General features: G+C 36.1%; 1 protein-coding gene across 1 annotated transcript; it reads right to left on the reverse strand.

The window, feature by feature from the left end:
• Nucleotides 1-4,292: 4,292 nt before the first annotated feature.
• Nucleotides 4,293-8,232, reverse strand: nppc (natriuretic peptide C). Its single transcript, XM_015009874.2, has 3 exons — nucleotides 7,405-8,232; nucleotides 6,194-6,488; nucleotides 4,293-4,841 (listed from the first exon to the last, which is right to left on the reverse strand). The coding sequence occupies exons 1-2, from the start codon at nucleotides 7,495-7,497 to the stop codon at nucleotides 6,216-6,218; spliced, it is 366 nt and encodes a 121-aa protein (XP_014865360.1). The 5' UTR covers nucleotides 7,498-8,232; the 3' UTR covers nucleotides 4,293-4,841; nucleotides 6,194-6,215.
• Nucleotides 8,233-17,403: the final 9,171 nt, after the last annotated feature.

Raw genomic sequence — 17,403 nt, forward strand, 5'->3', positions numbered from 1 at the left:
CATTTGTCAAAAATATTAAAATAATACTATGATTAATCAAAATATGATTTGCCTTTGAGGTATTTTCAAATATTATTTCAGAATTTGGAATTTCCCTCCATCTTAATGTGAATTAGCCAACTTATTACTGAAATCAAATTATCAATGATACCATTTTTGTTGCGGAAATATTTAAAAATACCTTCATGTGATACATATTAGCTGTATACAACCGAGACAGGTGCAAAACTTAAAGTATTGGCTCAACTTGTCCACTATTTTATTAACTTGTCCAAATGGAATGTCAACTGCAGATTGAGGGCCGTCTGTGACAGTTTGCAGCTGTCTACGTTAAGCACACACATCCTGTACATTAAAGGTGGTGATAGTTGTAATTCAAAACTTTTGAGTTAGACAAAGTTTCTATGTAAGACTGAAACCATGAACATTTAGCCAGAACTATTATGAAATGGATTAGACCAAAGTATACATGTTAGAATGAACCAGATAAAGTCCAGTCCTAAAACACACTGAGAGCCTGTGGTAAGATATCCATCCAAATTGACTGAGTAGTCTCTAAATGTGCAAGTCTGTAGCATAAGCTAACTGTACACCACATCTTTTTTGTCTAGATATTTGTTGGTTAAGATGTTTTACAAACCTCTGCCTTTTGCTCTGTCTGTTAGTCTGTATAAAATAAAACACATTCAGGTTTGCTTAAGTAAAATGACTCAATGTTAACTTTTGGTAGGTGTAGGGGCAACTTTATTCCTGGAATTTCAAAGAGTATTCAGAAAGATTTTTAATTATAAAGCTTATCCTGTTTCAAAAGGCCGTGCTTGTTTTCAATGACTCCAAAAAGTCTGTAGCCCTCCAGAATAATTACAGTGACGTCATGACCTAGATTAGCTCCTTGTATTTAGTTCTGTTGGTGGTGGAAGCAATCTGTGTGATACCAAGTAACTTTTATTTTGTTGAATCACAGGAGATGTCACAGCACATCGGAGTAATTAACACTGAACACCACACAGAGGCAGCATTGCATTTTACATCTTTCACTCAAACTAATCTCTGAGAGTCATAGCTAAGGATGTGCTGTTCTTTATCTTTTGTAACTTTTGTATTAAAGATTAAGAAATATATATGGTAAGTTATATATATTAAGTTTTCATTCTCTAATTTTACAAATATACTGGCTATTGTAAAAACGCTGATCCAAACTCATTTGGGTTTTTTTCATTATCTTTGCTGCTTTCTGTGCCAGTAAACCATATGCAAGTTTTCCGACATCAGAGACATTGAGAAACCATCTCAGAGTATAAAGACGTCATTCCAATGCTACAGAGACACATTAACAGAACCAAACCTCACTAGAGCTCCTAAGATAAATCTAGAGGGCATACAAGACTGCGCCCTCTTTTCAAAGCACTTCCCCTTACACTTGTGTTGCTCTGGTGGATTAAATCAAGTGAACCCAACAAATGAAGGCATTAGTGAGAAAAATAGATGCACCCCAAAGGTTTCTATGCATCTCCCTTCTTTATCGCAAACAGACGCATTATTTCTGGGCAGCCACCCAAATTACTCATAGGGAGATTTAAACTTGGAAAATCATGTTACTGTTCCTCTATATTGTCAATGACGTTTTCCATTGACCATCGCTAATGGAGCTAAGTTCTAAGATTCTTGATTGCCTGAATCACATTCTAGCAACAGCATCAAATTTGCTGCAGATATTCATTCAGCCCAAGACGACAAAGAAAATTAATTGTGACGACAAAAAGAGAAGAGTTGTACCCACAGGTAATAAATTCTATACTGGAGTTTATTATGGGATTTAGAGTTAATTAATTTGCCTCTTGTGTGGAAAAAAAAAATGCTCTCACACTGTATCCAAATTGCACATTTCTTGCAAAGTTTCTCATTTGAAAATATTTTGGACTCTGAGAAAAACACTTTACACTTTCTGTTAAATGGTATTTACCTTTTCTAGGTTATATGCATAGAAATATATGACATGATTTAACTGTGTAACATTTTGCTTGAAATTAAATCGTCCTGATAAAAGCATGTAGTTTTTATATTGAAGATGGGTGTTTTTTGGTTCGTCACTATTCTATTCTCCAGCTCCCCCTAGTGGAGGTGACATGATAGAACACAATATCACAGACATTGACCAAAGAGCCTCTTTAGGTACACATTGCAAGTACAAAGTAGGATCCTCTTCTGTCTTGACAGGTGCTGATTCTTTTGTGATATAAAAACCGAACAAGGTATTGGGAAAATTCCTCAAAGATTTTGGTTTGTATTGATACAATAGCATCACGCAGTTGCAGCAGACCTGTTGGCTGAACGTCTGTGATGTCTGAATCTCCTGTTCCACCGCATCACAAAGGTGTCAGATTGAGGTCTGATGACTGTGGAGGCCATTGGAATACAGTGAACTCATGTTTATGTTATTTGAGCTTTGTGACATGGTGCACTTCATGATGCTTTGTTCTTCAATAACAATCTTCATAATATCTACTTGCCTAAAGACATAGAGTTGGTGCCACATGATTGTCTTATTTGTTTTATGACTTGACTAGTAAATGTGTACCTATTAAAGTGACTAATGAGTGCAATTTTTTTTGTGGTATAATGAAAAGCATTTTTTGAAGAAAAAAATAGGTTCAATACAAAATACAATTATAATCTGAAACATTTAATCATGGTTTCAGAGTTATAATTTTGTTAATTAAAATTGGTCGACGATAATGTTCAGATCAGAACCTTTTGGAAATAATTCATTCAATTTCTTTTACAAAAAATTACTTCCAGTAACATCTAAATCTGATCGTTTCACAAGACTGAAACTACCCTTCTCAGAGACTTAAACTGCAGCTCATTTATTTTCACATTTTTCCTATAAACACTTTCATAGACTTGATTTTATATCTTTCCATATTATTTTATTTCTTTGATTATTTGCTTCTTTGAACATTGCACTTATTTTGTAAGTTTTGAATACCTCGTGGAAATGTTTTTTGCTCCCTCCTCCCCTCCTTTATCCCACCTCTACCTTGGAAAAAAATTTTTTGGGACAAGTGCCACAAAAATAGAGACATTAATTATTATTACCACCATTATATAACTTGACGTTGCAGCAGTAAAGATTTGGTTTGGATCCAAGTTCCAAACATTGCAGCAATAAAAAACTTAGAAACTTAGTGCTTCGTCTTTTCTACCCAATAAACCGACGCCAAATATATTCCCCTAAATATCCCTAAAAGTTAATGATAAGCTGAGTTAAAAGGCAGGGTGGAGTATTCTTTAGTAAGAATAAAGATTTGGGATCACACTAGTTGGCTTTTTATTCATGCTGCTACATGATATTGCTAATATATATTTTTCTGAGGTTGCAATCTTCTAGTTATGACAGCCAGCATAACTTTTTTTTCTCTGAGGTATCTGTGATGGGCAAAATTTGCTTCAAGGATAGTTTAAATGTGTGTTTTTTTTCTGAGGGTTCAGGTGAATTTGTTTTTTACAAAACACATGACAAAGATAAAGGGACATCCAATAGTTGAGTCCTGTTGATCCAGGTCACGATTCTGAAGGTAGTTTAGCAATTTTTGTAGCTAAAAGTAAAAAATCTACCGTAGATGTTAAAAGATTGTGACGATACATCACAATCTTGCATGCTGAATACAAGAAAGGATGAACCAAAAATGTTGAAAGAGGCAAAAATGTTTTAGTGTGGGATGCATAACACCAGGGTTCAAATGGTTCTTGAAAATTCTGGAATAGTATGGAATTTAATGTTATCTTTTTCCAATTTTGAGAAAGATAAAAGTGAACATGGGTTAAACTGGAACTTTGGCCTTTAATCCTTTTTCCAGTACGATAAAGGATAAGAATGTGAATTTGTGAAAAGTCAGTGAGTTTTACATCTATTTAGCTAACATACTTTGGTCGATAGTACATTTGCCTTTTGTTCAATAACGGCAGGAGAAAGGCACCAAAACCCTCTCAACGCTGAAAGAATTTCGCAAGTATAGAAAAATGCATGGGTGGATGGACAAAAACTAACTTGTCTAATTATTATAAAACATGAGTTAAGATAGGTACCAGAAAGGGAGTAAAATAGCCCTTAAATACACTGCAGAAACTAACTTTAGGATTGTCTTGTTTAATGCTTATTTAAACACTGATAGTAAAAATAAAAAAATAGTGAAATGTTTCCTACTTGTTGTTCAGCTTATTGATGTTCTTCGCTAAATGTCTAATTGTTCTTTCACAACATTAGTGAGACACAAGACGCCCAGAAAGGATGGCATGTGCACATGGAAGTTCATTTTTATCATATTTTTTTTCTTAAAACATTCACAACTATATAAGACAAAAGTAAAAGGAAACAAAACAGAATTGACCTGCAGTTTGCATCCATTTTCAAAAATGTTACATAAATAACACTCAGATTTATAAATATCTCTTTTATAAACATATAAATATTTTAAACATAAATACATTAACGCAGGAGTGAATGAAGTACTTGAATGTACAGTAGCAGCAGCAGCAACAATGTACAGCTCTTGCGGTTTTTAGTTTTTACACCATTGTCCACAACGTCATAGTATGCATCTCTGTATTTGTAGACCATTTTGTATGGCATACATTGATGAATATATACCTGCATATTTACTATTTATATATTCATATTTATTTATATAAAGTGATGAGGCTTCTGCAGCATTGTCTTCTCAGTCTTTGCCCAACGCTGGCTGTGGGCTCGTTCGTACCGAAAATCGTATCAGTTGGTCATTTTTCGCTCAGGTGGCAACACAGTCAGCCTATGTTGTCCAAACCCATCGTCCAAAGACCTAGAAAAGGAAGAGAAACAGGAGAGAAAATCTTATAAGCACTGTCAGAGGCTGGTTCGTCAACACGTTATCATTTATCCTGTAATTTTAAGTGGCTATTCATCAGCTGCTCATCATCCTGGGGATTTCCAAACATGCTTGTTGGTTTTAATCTCCATAAAACGATCTTACTCTGGTCTCTTGAACTGGGAATACATTACAAACTTTCACATTTCTGGGTGTTAACCAGTGACCAACACTTCCAAGTTAGTCATATACTCTCACGTCCCCACGCTGGATCTCACTGTTTCACCACAACCACAAAAAGGCCCCAGCCCTTAGGACTAATTGTGTGTCACCTTAGCTTCCACATTACTTCATTCACAAACACAGCCCCTTCCCTGCTTTTGGTCAAAACACTTGGGTTTGGAGAAAATGGCTTTCCCAGAAAGAATCTGACCACTGCAGGGTGCTTCGTTTTCAAGACAGTGCATGGATGTGTACGTGCTCGTCCACATCGCCACTTCCTTCCTCCATCCCTCCTTGTCGTCTCCACTTCCTAAACATGATGTATGCCGCTGTTTTTCCAAATGAAACAGATGGGATCGTTCACGATTATGAGTAGAAACAAGAGAGTGGACTTCCTAAGCACCCACAAGATTGCACCCTATATGTCACTCTGGTTTAAGGGAGTTTTTTGGCAAACAGTTTGCGTCCTCGAAGAAAGTATCGCAGTGGTTGAAAATTTATTATTTTAATAACTTGATACATTATCTTTTTTGGATCCTTTGGGGCTTAGAATCTTCCTATGTTCCAGGTGGTTTAATAACAAGGATTTAATCACACAGTTATGACACAATAGCACACTTGAGAGTGACTCCTGACATGCAACTAATTTCTGAATTAAACTGGAATTCATTGCAAAATGCAAGTATCATCATGTCTATTTGTTCTAGACTCTGTTATTGCATAAGATCAGAACATACTGCCTCATGAACCATAAGAATTCAGACATCATGTATTATCCTGACATTAATATATATATATATATATATATATATATATATATATATATATATATATATATATATATATATATATATATATATATATATATATATATATATAGGACATTGTCTGACCTTGTAGAGCATACTTACTTTTTCTCCCAGGTATGAACACTTCTAATAGTTTCTTATGTTTTTCCTCAGTGTACTTTCTGAGTTAATGGAAGTGTCCTAAAACACTATTTCAACATTAAACATGTTTGGACATTTATTCAAAACTATTCCAGATTTTCCTCATTGTTTCTATCTGGGAGGTTACTCCGGTTCCGTCTAAGTGTAAAAAGCAGGGATGCCCCATGAACTCACCGTCTCTTCGCAGCTCCGAGCCCTAGCAGCCCATCCCGCTGATGGTCCCTATCCTGTCCATCTTGTGTCCGAAACAGCCACTCCGTGACGTGGAGCCCGCCTTCTTGTTTCCCGACTTGTGCCTCCTCGCTGCGGGCTGGTCGTTGAGGAGACGTGCCCACATCCCTCTGGCCCGGGTATCCATGCGTAAATCTCGCAGTAACCTCATCCGAGAGCGCACTGCATCTATCCTTCGCTCCCTCTCATCTGACTCCAGGATCTCCGCTAGTTCCTCACCCAGCAAACTTCGGAGTGACTGTGAGATGAACAAGATAGATGAGCAGTGCATCCCTCCGGCAAATGTTCTTCTTTTTTTTTTTTTTTTTTTTTTTTTTTTCCAAACCTCTTATAACTTTAACAACAAGAATATATACTGCTTGTTCGGGCAGAGGTTACATATTTTTACACCATTTGAGGTAAGCCTCAATACAGTATAATATTCAAATAAACGGCGAGCATTAGAGGGAATATTTCAACATTTTATACCCTTCGGGGATAACGGCTTCAAATTCCACCCCAAAAGAGAATATTGCAGTTATTAGATTAGAGGTTAATTGAATCACAGCTAGTCTATAAATCTCCCCTGTCGCATATAAGTGCTACTTTAATTTTTATTAAGTGACACTGCGTTCTAATAAAACTACCAGACTGGGAAGCAGGTGCATATGAACGGTATTTAGTCTGGACTTTGGTATCCACTTCACCCTGGTTATTTATTTATTTGTTAATAACGGATATATGACTGCATAACTTATTTAGTTAGTGTAGTCCTTTGCCGCTATTATAATTTGATTTTACGCACACAACAGATTCCAACAGATACATTTTCAAGTCGGGAATAAATGTAAAAGGAACTATCGGTACCTGCTGATGACTAAATTGTGAAATACCATTTAACATCTCTTTAAATTGCTATCTTCTAAATAAAATGGTGACAAATTATGTTACAGAATAAAATGTTATTTTAGTACAACAAAAAGAAACTGCTTTAACGCTTGGACAAGTTTTAACTTATTAACAAAGAGAAAACAATGCTATACCAGAATGACAAATGTGAACTAAATTAATATCTGACGCGTTTTTTTTTTGTTTTTTTTTTGCGCTCAAATAAAAAAGCAACTCTTCATGCATAAACGCAACACCAAGCATCATTTGAGATACAACCGGCTTACCTTCTGTTGCGCTTGAGTTAAAGGTCTTGCTCCCATCTTTTCTGAAAGCAGGCTGACCAAAAGTCCACAAGCAACCAAGTAGGACAAGTTCATTTTGTCAAGTCTTACAGGGATTCCTCTCTTCTTCTTCTTCTTCTTCTTCTTCTTCTTCTTCTTCTTTAGGAAGATGGAAGGTCGGTTCAGTCAGTCAGCCACTGAACAGGATTGAACGCGTCCTTTACCCCAACGCTTCTGAACTGCTCTTCTAATTTTGCGCATCAGTCCTCGGCTCTTTATAGCCAGCCCTCAATGATGTCACGACAACCTGCGTAATGGTCCTCCTTCAGGCCAATTCTTTGTTTTCGTTACCTGCCTCCGAGCACGTCATGTCAGGGTTTAATTAAATGATACAATGTTCTGGTCATCGAGGCTTTACAGGAAATGATATATCGTCTATCCCCTGTCACAAAATCCCCCTACTTCTAACTTTTGAGCCCCTAGCCGAATTGGTACTAAATAAGATTAAAGACGTCCTGGTGAAGGACCCATGAAAATGCAACAATGATGATAAAACGTTCCAAAAAAAAAAAAAACACGAAAAAACATGACTTTACACAGGCACAAAGAATAAAACGCTAAATTTTCCGCTAGAACTTAAGTGTCAAGTCTTTTTTAGTGACTTTACTAGATAAATTCAAAGAATTGTGTACTAAAAGCAAATCATCTGAGCAAATGCAAACTTCTTGGATAGGAAAATACAAAGTTATATGATTTCACAAAGAAATAAAGGACAAAGTACAAACAAAAAACTGTTTCAACACACAAAGCATCTCTACATAAAGAAGAGTAGGCTAATGACATCACCATCGAAGGCATCGGTTTCAATATACTTGAGGGAGAGTTACAATAAAAGAAGGTTTAGACTAAGCAGCAGATAATCGCAGATGTGATTTTCAGGTTTTCTTGCTCAGAAAGTCAAAGACATACTTTTTTGTCACCTCTACCAGGGCTCTTTAGAAAATAACCAGATAACATGCAAAAATAAATTTATTTTCCAGTCTTATGTTTATTTATATGATTAAGGCAGACAATTAGGATAGATTCTCATCAAGTATCTATCCTAATTGCTTCGGCTTACAGTGTGGCAGTGATGAAACATTAGTAAAGATGTCCTTATCAACGTTGTGATAAGAGTTGTGATAGAGTTGTTAATGCAGTTTTGTTCAGATTTTATGTATCTCACAGGCCCAGAGATTAAAAGTTAAGAGTTTTGTCATAAAACCATCTGATGTGCTATTAAGAAATTCACTGGAGAATATTTTAAAGGCAAGATGATAAATACCGCCATCTCTTCACCCCACCATCTGCTTTAACAGATCTCAATCACATTTTAATGGCAGCATGAAGGACACTTCTATGTAGCCAAATGTTTGGTGGGTAAGCATCAATGAATGAAACTTGGTAAAAACTGAGCAGATCAAACAAAAAATCCAAGTAAAGCAGAGAATTTGCAGAATATTTGTGTGCAGTCATTTTAAGTGTGTTTATGCATCTGCTGGAACTAAATAAAAAGGTCATAAAATATATTGTTCTCTGTTTAATTTCCCCCAAAAGTCTGTTACATGTATATAACCTAAATTAAATAGCTATGATTGTTTCAAATTAAACTCAATTATTAGCAATGGCACTCCAATGTTTTTGCTGTGAATAACTAATGAATAAACTAGAACAGCAATTAGCACTAAAATCAGAATTACTTTAATTATATTCATCCAGTGTTAACAACTGATTTGATTTGTTTAGGGTTCAGGGTTGTTTTCCTGATTATATTACACAATGAGTAGAATGCTTTTGGTTCATCATTATTTATACATACACGGGGGAAAAATAACATTAAGCATTATGTCATCATTCAGTAGTATTTATCATTCATAAATACTGCAAAAAAGAAGTTAACATAGCAACTCTGCATCAAATGGTTCTATAGAAAATTTCAGTTAGACTTCTCACAAAAAGTAAATACACATCAAAATCAAAAAGGTCATGAGAGGCAGATCTTTTAGCTATCAGGTTTCTCTGCTGTGGAACCAGCTCCCAGTTTTAGCCCACTAGTCCACTTTTCGGGCTAGATTTAAAACTTTCATTTTGTATGACACTCAATTATACTAGCTTAGTTTATTCTGGGGTATCTCAGTAGATGTACTGATATGTTGAAATGTGAAGCAATAATTTGTTCAGTGGCTGTTAATGCAAAGACTGTTATGCTGCCATCTGCTGTGTCTTCTGAGTACTGCAGTTGTACTATTCCTTTCTGAAGAGAATAGAAAAAACACGTTGAAAGCCCTAAGGTCCCAGTGCGTCGTTAAAAAAAAGTTCTGTTAGAAACGTTTTTGAGTCAAACAAACAGAATTGCGGGATTCACAATGAATGACAAGATGAATATCGACAAGCTGAACGGACCAGAGGACTATTGTACATAGAACGGAGAGTGATATATATGCTAATTCCGGATGCTAACGCACAAACTCGGGCAGAAATCGAGAAACAGGGATACGAGTATTTTCCATATTAGTGCTGAATGTGAGTACTCTACAATCAATTGTATTTAATAACAAGCTACCGAACTCCAGTACTATATTGTTTCACTGACAATGGACTCATTGGACAATGAGTTCAATGAGTCCATTGAACTCATTGTCCATGAGTTCATGGACAATGAACTCATTGTCCATTGGACAATGAGTTCATTGTCCAATGGACTCATTGTCCAATGGACACTCAATGGACAATGAGTGTCCAATGAGTGTCACGTCACCGGACACTCATTGTCCAATGAGTGTGGACACATAGTTGCAAGACTGAGATCAGATAATAGAGGGGAGTACATTTCAAGTGAGTTTTAAACAATATCTGAAGGCTCCAAGTATCTACCATGACATGTCTGTACATCATACGCCTCAGCAAAATTGAGCTGCAGTTAGAAAAAACAGGACGAAGCAGCGAGACGCATATTGTCACATGCTAAGCTACCAAAGATGTACTGGGGTGAAGCAGTAGCAACAGCAGCCTACATACAAAACAGATTGCCAACATCTGTTCTGAAGCAAGAGACACCCTACCAACAATGGGCTGGCAAAAAACCCGACGTGAGTCAGGTTAGTGTTTGGTTGTGTTGCTTAAGCACATGTCCCAGACGCTGAAAAACGAAAACTAGACAAGAAAGCTGTGAAGTTCAGGTTTGGGGATATACAGACAATGCTAAAGGTTATTGTCTGTTCGACGAAGAAAAGAGAAGAATTCTGATTCCAAAAATGTGGTCTTTAATGAATCAGACTTTGACTGGAAACATGAGGTGGACATTTCCTGTCCAGAGAAAGAGGTGACTACCATCTCAGAAGAAAAGGAAACAAGTGATGATGACATCATTGTCTATGAAACTCTTAAAAGAGAAGAGGAATTAGAAGAGCTCCATAGAGATATGGATATGACGAGTTCACAGAAATGGTGACTGTTGATCATTGTTCTAATGTTGGTTCTGTAACAGAACCAATCACACTGAAAGAAGTATTAAATAGTCCAAGTGTAAAAGAATGGGAAGAAGCAGCAGTTTCTAGTGACTGCTAGAAAATTAAACCTGGGTTCTAGTGAAACTACCAAAGGGCAAATAGGTCATCGGGTCATTGGGTTCAAAGTCAAGCATCAAAGTGATTGAGAAGGAGAGAGATACATGTGCAGACTTGTTGCCAAAGGTTACTCACAACTTTATGGTGCTCATGCAGTTGAAACATTTTCACCTGTGGCAAGTTTTAGCTCAATACGTATACTGTACTTTGCCATCCAGAATAACCGACAACACTGCATTCTTAAATGGACACCTGGACAAAAGAAATATACATGGAACAACCTGAGGGACTTATCAAACCAGGTCAATAGCACCTTGTGTTCAAGCTAAAAAATAAATCAGTGGACTAAAACAGTCTGTCTCCTCATTGTTGGAACAAAGACTTCACAAAATACATGACGGATCTTGAATTTAAACAGAGCACTTCGGATCCCTGGGTGTTTGTGAGAGAAGAGTACATCCCCGGAAGAGCGAGGCGAATCCAGCAACTAGGAAACAACAATACCTCACAAGCCTAGGAAAGCCGCCTACCGGATGGTGAAGAAATGCCAGGTAAGCTTTGAGCCTTCACGTTTACCATGTCTTTGAGGTATTCGGCTCTCCGGAATGGCATGTGGCTAACCCAACAGTTCAGTAGGGACATGAGAGAGGAAGTGGAAGCCTCAATTCCTTTTCCCCAAACCATATCCAAAATGTAGATCCATTGAAGTTTTAATGTCCAAAAGTGCTTAATGAACATAAACTGTTGAGGCACTGGAACAGGATAAATACATAAATAAAGCAAAAATAAGAAAGTAAAGAAAGTGAATCAGATGGCATGCCAGGTACCCTGGTGCCATCTTGATTGAAGTATTGGTTTGACGTTACTGGATTCTCATACATCTGAATGACAAATTGATGGTTTTGTTCATATTTACAGCAAGTACAAGTTCAACTTGGTCCGCATAATTCTCTTTGAAACGTACTTGCTATGCAGCAAATATATTAGGTTCACATTTTGTCCAAAAATGGTCCCAAGTCTTTATTCTTTTTTCTTACAGTGAAGGGACAAATGCCAAATGGCAGAAGAAGGAGAATCTTCACTAACGAGCTCCAGAACAAAATGAAGCTTCCTTGTCTTCACTAACGTAAAGGTAAAGTACCGGTAGTGAAAATACTCACGCTGTTGGTGGAGCCACTTCATATCTAGCAAATTCATTTTTGACCTCTATTTTCATCAGCTTCAGCTTCTGTTCATAATTTTTTTTTCAGCCAAACATTTTTTCTTGATTACTAATTAGTTTATTTAAAATTTTAACAAGTGTGTGACACATTCTTCCTTAATACCACAGCTTCTGTGTCACAGGTTTGTGCTTTGTAATTACACGATTTTCCCAATGACATCACACAGCTTGCCGGCGAGTACTGATGCTTTTGCCTGTTATTCATCATTCTTGATCTCTTAACTAAAATAAATACTCTTATGTGCTAACTTACAGTTAGTGATTTTTAGCTGTCATGTGGTTGAATTTAAATTAGATTTGCTAACTTACTTTAATTGTGCATTAATGCAAGCTTACAGAAGGACAAGACCCTTCAATTAGTGTATATGGGAGAGTTCAGTGTCTTGGTTTCTCCTTTGGTGTTTGTGTTAGTAAAGCTACAAGCCTGTTATGGCCCTATAAATAACAGTTTTATTGCATGTGGAATTTTAATGCCTTTTACAAAACTGCTCTGACGGATTTCACATCTGCCATAACATGCTTGAACCTAATGGAAAAGGATGGATACAGTTAAAGCCAGATTTTTTCAAATGCCATGTAAGGGACACAATCTTTTTCTTCCTTGCTGTCTGACATTAAATCAGATGAAAATAGCTCTGTTTCAAAAATAATACAAAATCGTTTTTTTAAATGACTTTGGAGTGACTTAATGTCACTCCAAAGTAGTGGCTTTTTAAGCTTCAGATAGGTAAGTTCATAAGCTTTGGGTTAAATAAAGGCACACCTGTGGAGTGTTTTAGGACTTTTTTTTTTTTAAGTTGTATTGTTCACAGAAATAGAGAAAGAAAATCCTAAATATTTCTTAGTGAGATTCTTTAAATGATCTATACTAGTCATTTTTACATCTCAATAAGTTAACTTAATTTTCAAGTCAGTAACATGCCAACAAATAAAGTGTGCATGCCAAAACTAATGCTGGCGTAACAGCATGTGAGGTGAGTTATCCAAAATTGATGGAAACTTTCATAATATTGTTTCACTGTTCATGTTAGAAGAATGAAATAACCACAAGTGGAATACAGTCATATGAACAATATAGTTTTATTGTTTCTTCCAAAGCATGCACTAGTGTCTTTATTGTAATTCCATAACCAAAACATACTAATGAGCTTTGAGGAGACAGAGAGATGACGAATGAAGAAAAATCTGAACGATGAACTGGAAAAAGCATAGTCACTTCAAAGCACATAGGATGAGAAAAGGATCGGTTTTAATTGTTAGTTATGTGTTACCCCTTATTTCTGCTTAAAAATAATTCCAAACATTCCACAGGATTTGAAAAGTATTTTGAAAAGTATTCCAATCTTTTAATTGGTAAATGTGGGTTTGCACATATTTAACTGTGTGCCCAAAATAACATACACACACAACAAAGAATTCATAATTGTTTAATGTCTTAGTAAGAAAAAATTTCACTGCCTACATAAATAAAAATAAAAGAGGCTTTGGGGTAATAACCTGTTGTTACAGAGATTTATTTTGTTATCTGAACCATGAGAATTGTTTAGTTATTTGTTTAGTGAATTTATTTTACAGCAGAAATAACTGGAAATGCGCATGGACAAGGTACAGATGTCACCAATGTTTGGACAGGTAATTTGTCTGAAGAATTCTAATACTTCATACATTATTTAGTTAACAACAAAACATTCATGTTTGAATTGAGTAAAAACACTGAAAATCACTTAAATGAAAAAGTACAATGTCAGGCAAACAACTGAGCACAAGATTTGTATAGATGACTTTGAAACACATTTATAAAAGGAGCAGTGAAAAATAAAGTTTTTGTGTGTCAGTATGCAAGTAGCTGTGGGGTTTTATAATTGGGATAAAATTGCATTTGTATCCAGCGTTAAGTTACTTTATAAATATGAGACTCTCAAGATCTAAACTCTATTTTATGAATGAAACTAGACTGGCATAAATCCAATAATGAAAATTGATCTGCACACACTGAGATTATATTTAAAGAAACAAAAGAATTGACATGAGATCATCTGTGCCAGTCTGAAATGAACTCCAAATTTCTTTATCATGTGGCATTGCATCAGGAACTATATAATTTCTAGGCAACATTTTTTGCTGTATTGAACAAAGGAGAAATCAAAATCTACTCTAAAAGAAAAGTCCATGTCTACTTAGGGCAAAAAGCCATTTACACTGAATGATCATGTTTGAAGAAGCATATTTTGCTAACTGAATGGTAGTTTTTGAAGGAAATTTTTGCTCATTTTAGCAAGACAGTGCCAACAACTTTAGCATATTATATGGACATTGTTCTAAACACATGTAAAGGTGTGCAAATTATTTCTTTTTTTTTTTTTAATGGTCATCTATTTTGGAACCTGAACTGTACTAAAGCCATGAAAGTGAAAAATATTCACTTTTAGGAGCAGACAGCTCTGTGTTTACTGTAATACCACACATTTGTGATGACTGGAACAGATTTTAAGCCACTGTAAGGTTGGCCACTTATTCAGCCAATGTGGAATAATCCATACTTGGGGTTTGGGTGGCGTACGCCGTGACAAAGCCACATGGAAAGAAGGACTGTGCAGCACAAATATATAACCACATAATAAGCTTGCAAGTAATTTGCTTGTGAATGGCGAGTCCTTAAGCTAATGTCACTGCACTAAAACACTGGCACGCTAATGCTGATTAATTTGAGACCCATATTCCCCAGTGTGTGATTTAGGTGCAAATAGTTTGAAATATAGCAGCGAGTCACTTATAATATTGATCATTTATGAGCTCAACAGAACCTTACACTTTGTGTTGCAGTTGTTTCAAAATGCTGAAAGTGTTAAACAAATCCAGTGATGAAGGGTACATCAAACATGGAAACTCAACCCAGTGATAGGGTGTTGAGTTTGCGCTAAGCTAAACTTATGCCTCTCCTGCAGAATGCTACAAAAGGTTAAGCATAGATATTAGCTGTTCTGAGAAGAACGAAACCTACTGAGCTACTGTAAGGAAGGAAGATCTCATAAAAGTGACATGTGGCTGTCTGTGGAGTAAACCCAAAGAGCAAAGCAATTACTAGACTGCAAGATCTGGACTGACTGTTTTTACAGTTTAAAAACAGAATCACTTAACACAGAGGGGTGTAATACACTTACTTGCAACTAAAATGTCTTTTGAAGTCATTCCTGTCGTAATGTCTGAGGACAAGCTGCATGCATGGACTGACGCAACCAAACATCAGCTGAACTGAAAAAGCAGGGCTGCAGACACTTTATGTGAGGTCACCACTTTGTTCCGCTTAAAGAGCAACAAGGAATGTGTCAGCACAACCACAAAGGCTAGTTGTTTCTTAAAATGCAGCTGCTTAAAATGGTTTAATTTGTAGATAATTGCTAAATAAACTGATTGAAAATGAATGTTATATTATGAATGTCTTTATCTTACAGTGTTGTCGCAGATCGTCCTACCATTATTTTCAAAGTCAGAATATTTTAGTGTGCATGTCATGATCTTGGATGTTTGGTTTGAGTTTTCTTTGGTTTTGTATTCTGACTATTTGTCTAATTTATGTTCAATCTAAATCTTATTGATTACTTGGCTCTGCTGTATTTAGCTTAGTTATTCTTGCTTTTACTTTGATCACTGTTTTGCCTTGGTTAATATTATTTATTTCCTCCTCAGCCCCTATCTTGTTTGTTAGTCGCTTTCCCTCAGCCTGCCTGTCTGGTCTCCTCTGTCAGCTGCACCATTTCTCAATCAGCCACCTGCCACTTGTCATCTTCTTCTTCTTTTTCTTGAAATTTATTGGCGGTTGGCAAGAAACGTTAACCACTTATCATCTAATGAAGTTCCCAGTAGTAAGGCTCCTCTTTCTCCTTCAATCACTTCTGGATTATTACAGATTTTGTCATGAGATCTGCTCTCCAAGCTGTGTTCACACGTCTATATATAAATACATTCTATGATGTTCAAAGCAAATCAATGTGTGAGAAATGAAAAAAAAACAAAAAAAAAAAAACAACAAAAATACAACAACGTTACTTAAGAATAGTATCCATATACAATTTGCTGAAATAGCACTTAAATGTGCCAGGAGCTTAACTGTGAGTGAGTCATTTCAAAGCAGAGAGGAACCCTTTTAATGTAACCTAAAGCTTTTGCTTTAGGTTGACAAGATACAAACATCAGCAGCAGAAGCAAGATTTGAGTTTATTAAAAACTATAGAAATGTCAAGTCAAATATATGTTTGATAAAGTACGATAGTCCTGCAGAAACTCCTGGTGGGGCAACATATCTAATGATGTCAAGAAAAAAAAGATTATTGCAGCATCTGAATTGACAAGGAGCCGATGCAGAATAAATTTCATGTGTGAATTTAAAGTGCTTCCAAACATAATTGCCATAATTTTAATGTTCTAATGGAGCGAGATTCTGCTTTAACAAATGCCTTTTCTTAAGTTGTTCTGGTATTGGAGATACAAAAAAAAGTCTCTATTGGGACAGCCCTTAGAAATTTTACCAGACCTCATTTAAATGGTTTGTTTGGGTAAGCTTGGCATGTTTACCTAAAACATGCAAGTTTTGGGTAAACTTGCATGTATTCAAATGTTTTTGCCAATGCTGCATTATTCTAACTGTTCACAAGTGAGTAAATAACCAAGAGAATAAATGTGATTATATTTTGCTGCAGCTCTGTATGCAAGTTTTTTATGTTGTAATTATACAGAAAAATTTACAAAGAAATGTATAGAACCTAAATTAACATTTTTACTAACACACCTCTGGTGGTGTCATGTTAACTAACCTACAACAACAGGCTGCAAGCCACGGGAGTTAGAATTAGTGACTATTCTGGCTGACTGGAAATGATGGCTTTTCTTTTCACCCTAACCAGTATTTAGAAGTCATTGCAACAGCTTGGAGCTGTTGCTTGCTCAACAGCAGAATTTCAAACAAGATCAAACATTTGACAACAGACATGGTGACCAACTGAGGTCTAGCCCAAATAGGACAAACCAAACCAGTCTGGCGATGGGGTTTTTACAATAGCTTTCACTTTCATTGTCCATGTGCATCCCATTTAGTGGCTGATCTTTGACGTCAAGTTAGACTAGACCTGCGCAGAGCCCACGCAGGTCTATAATGAGCAAAAGAGTGTTAAGCAAAAT

The sequence above is a fragment of the Poecilia mexicana genome, unplaced genomic scaffold (genome assembly GCF_051168715.1).
Source record: "Poecilia mexicana isolate PSO_F unplaced genomic scaffold, ASM5116871v1 scaffold_4, whole genome shotgun sequence".
NCBI lineage: Eukaryota > Metazoa > Chordata > Actinopteri > Cyprinodontiformes > Poeciliidae > Poecilia > Poecilia mexicana.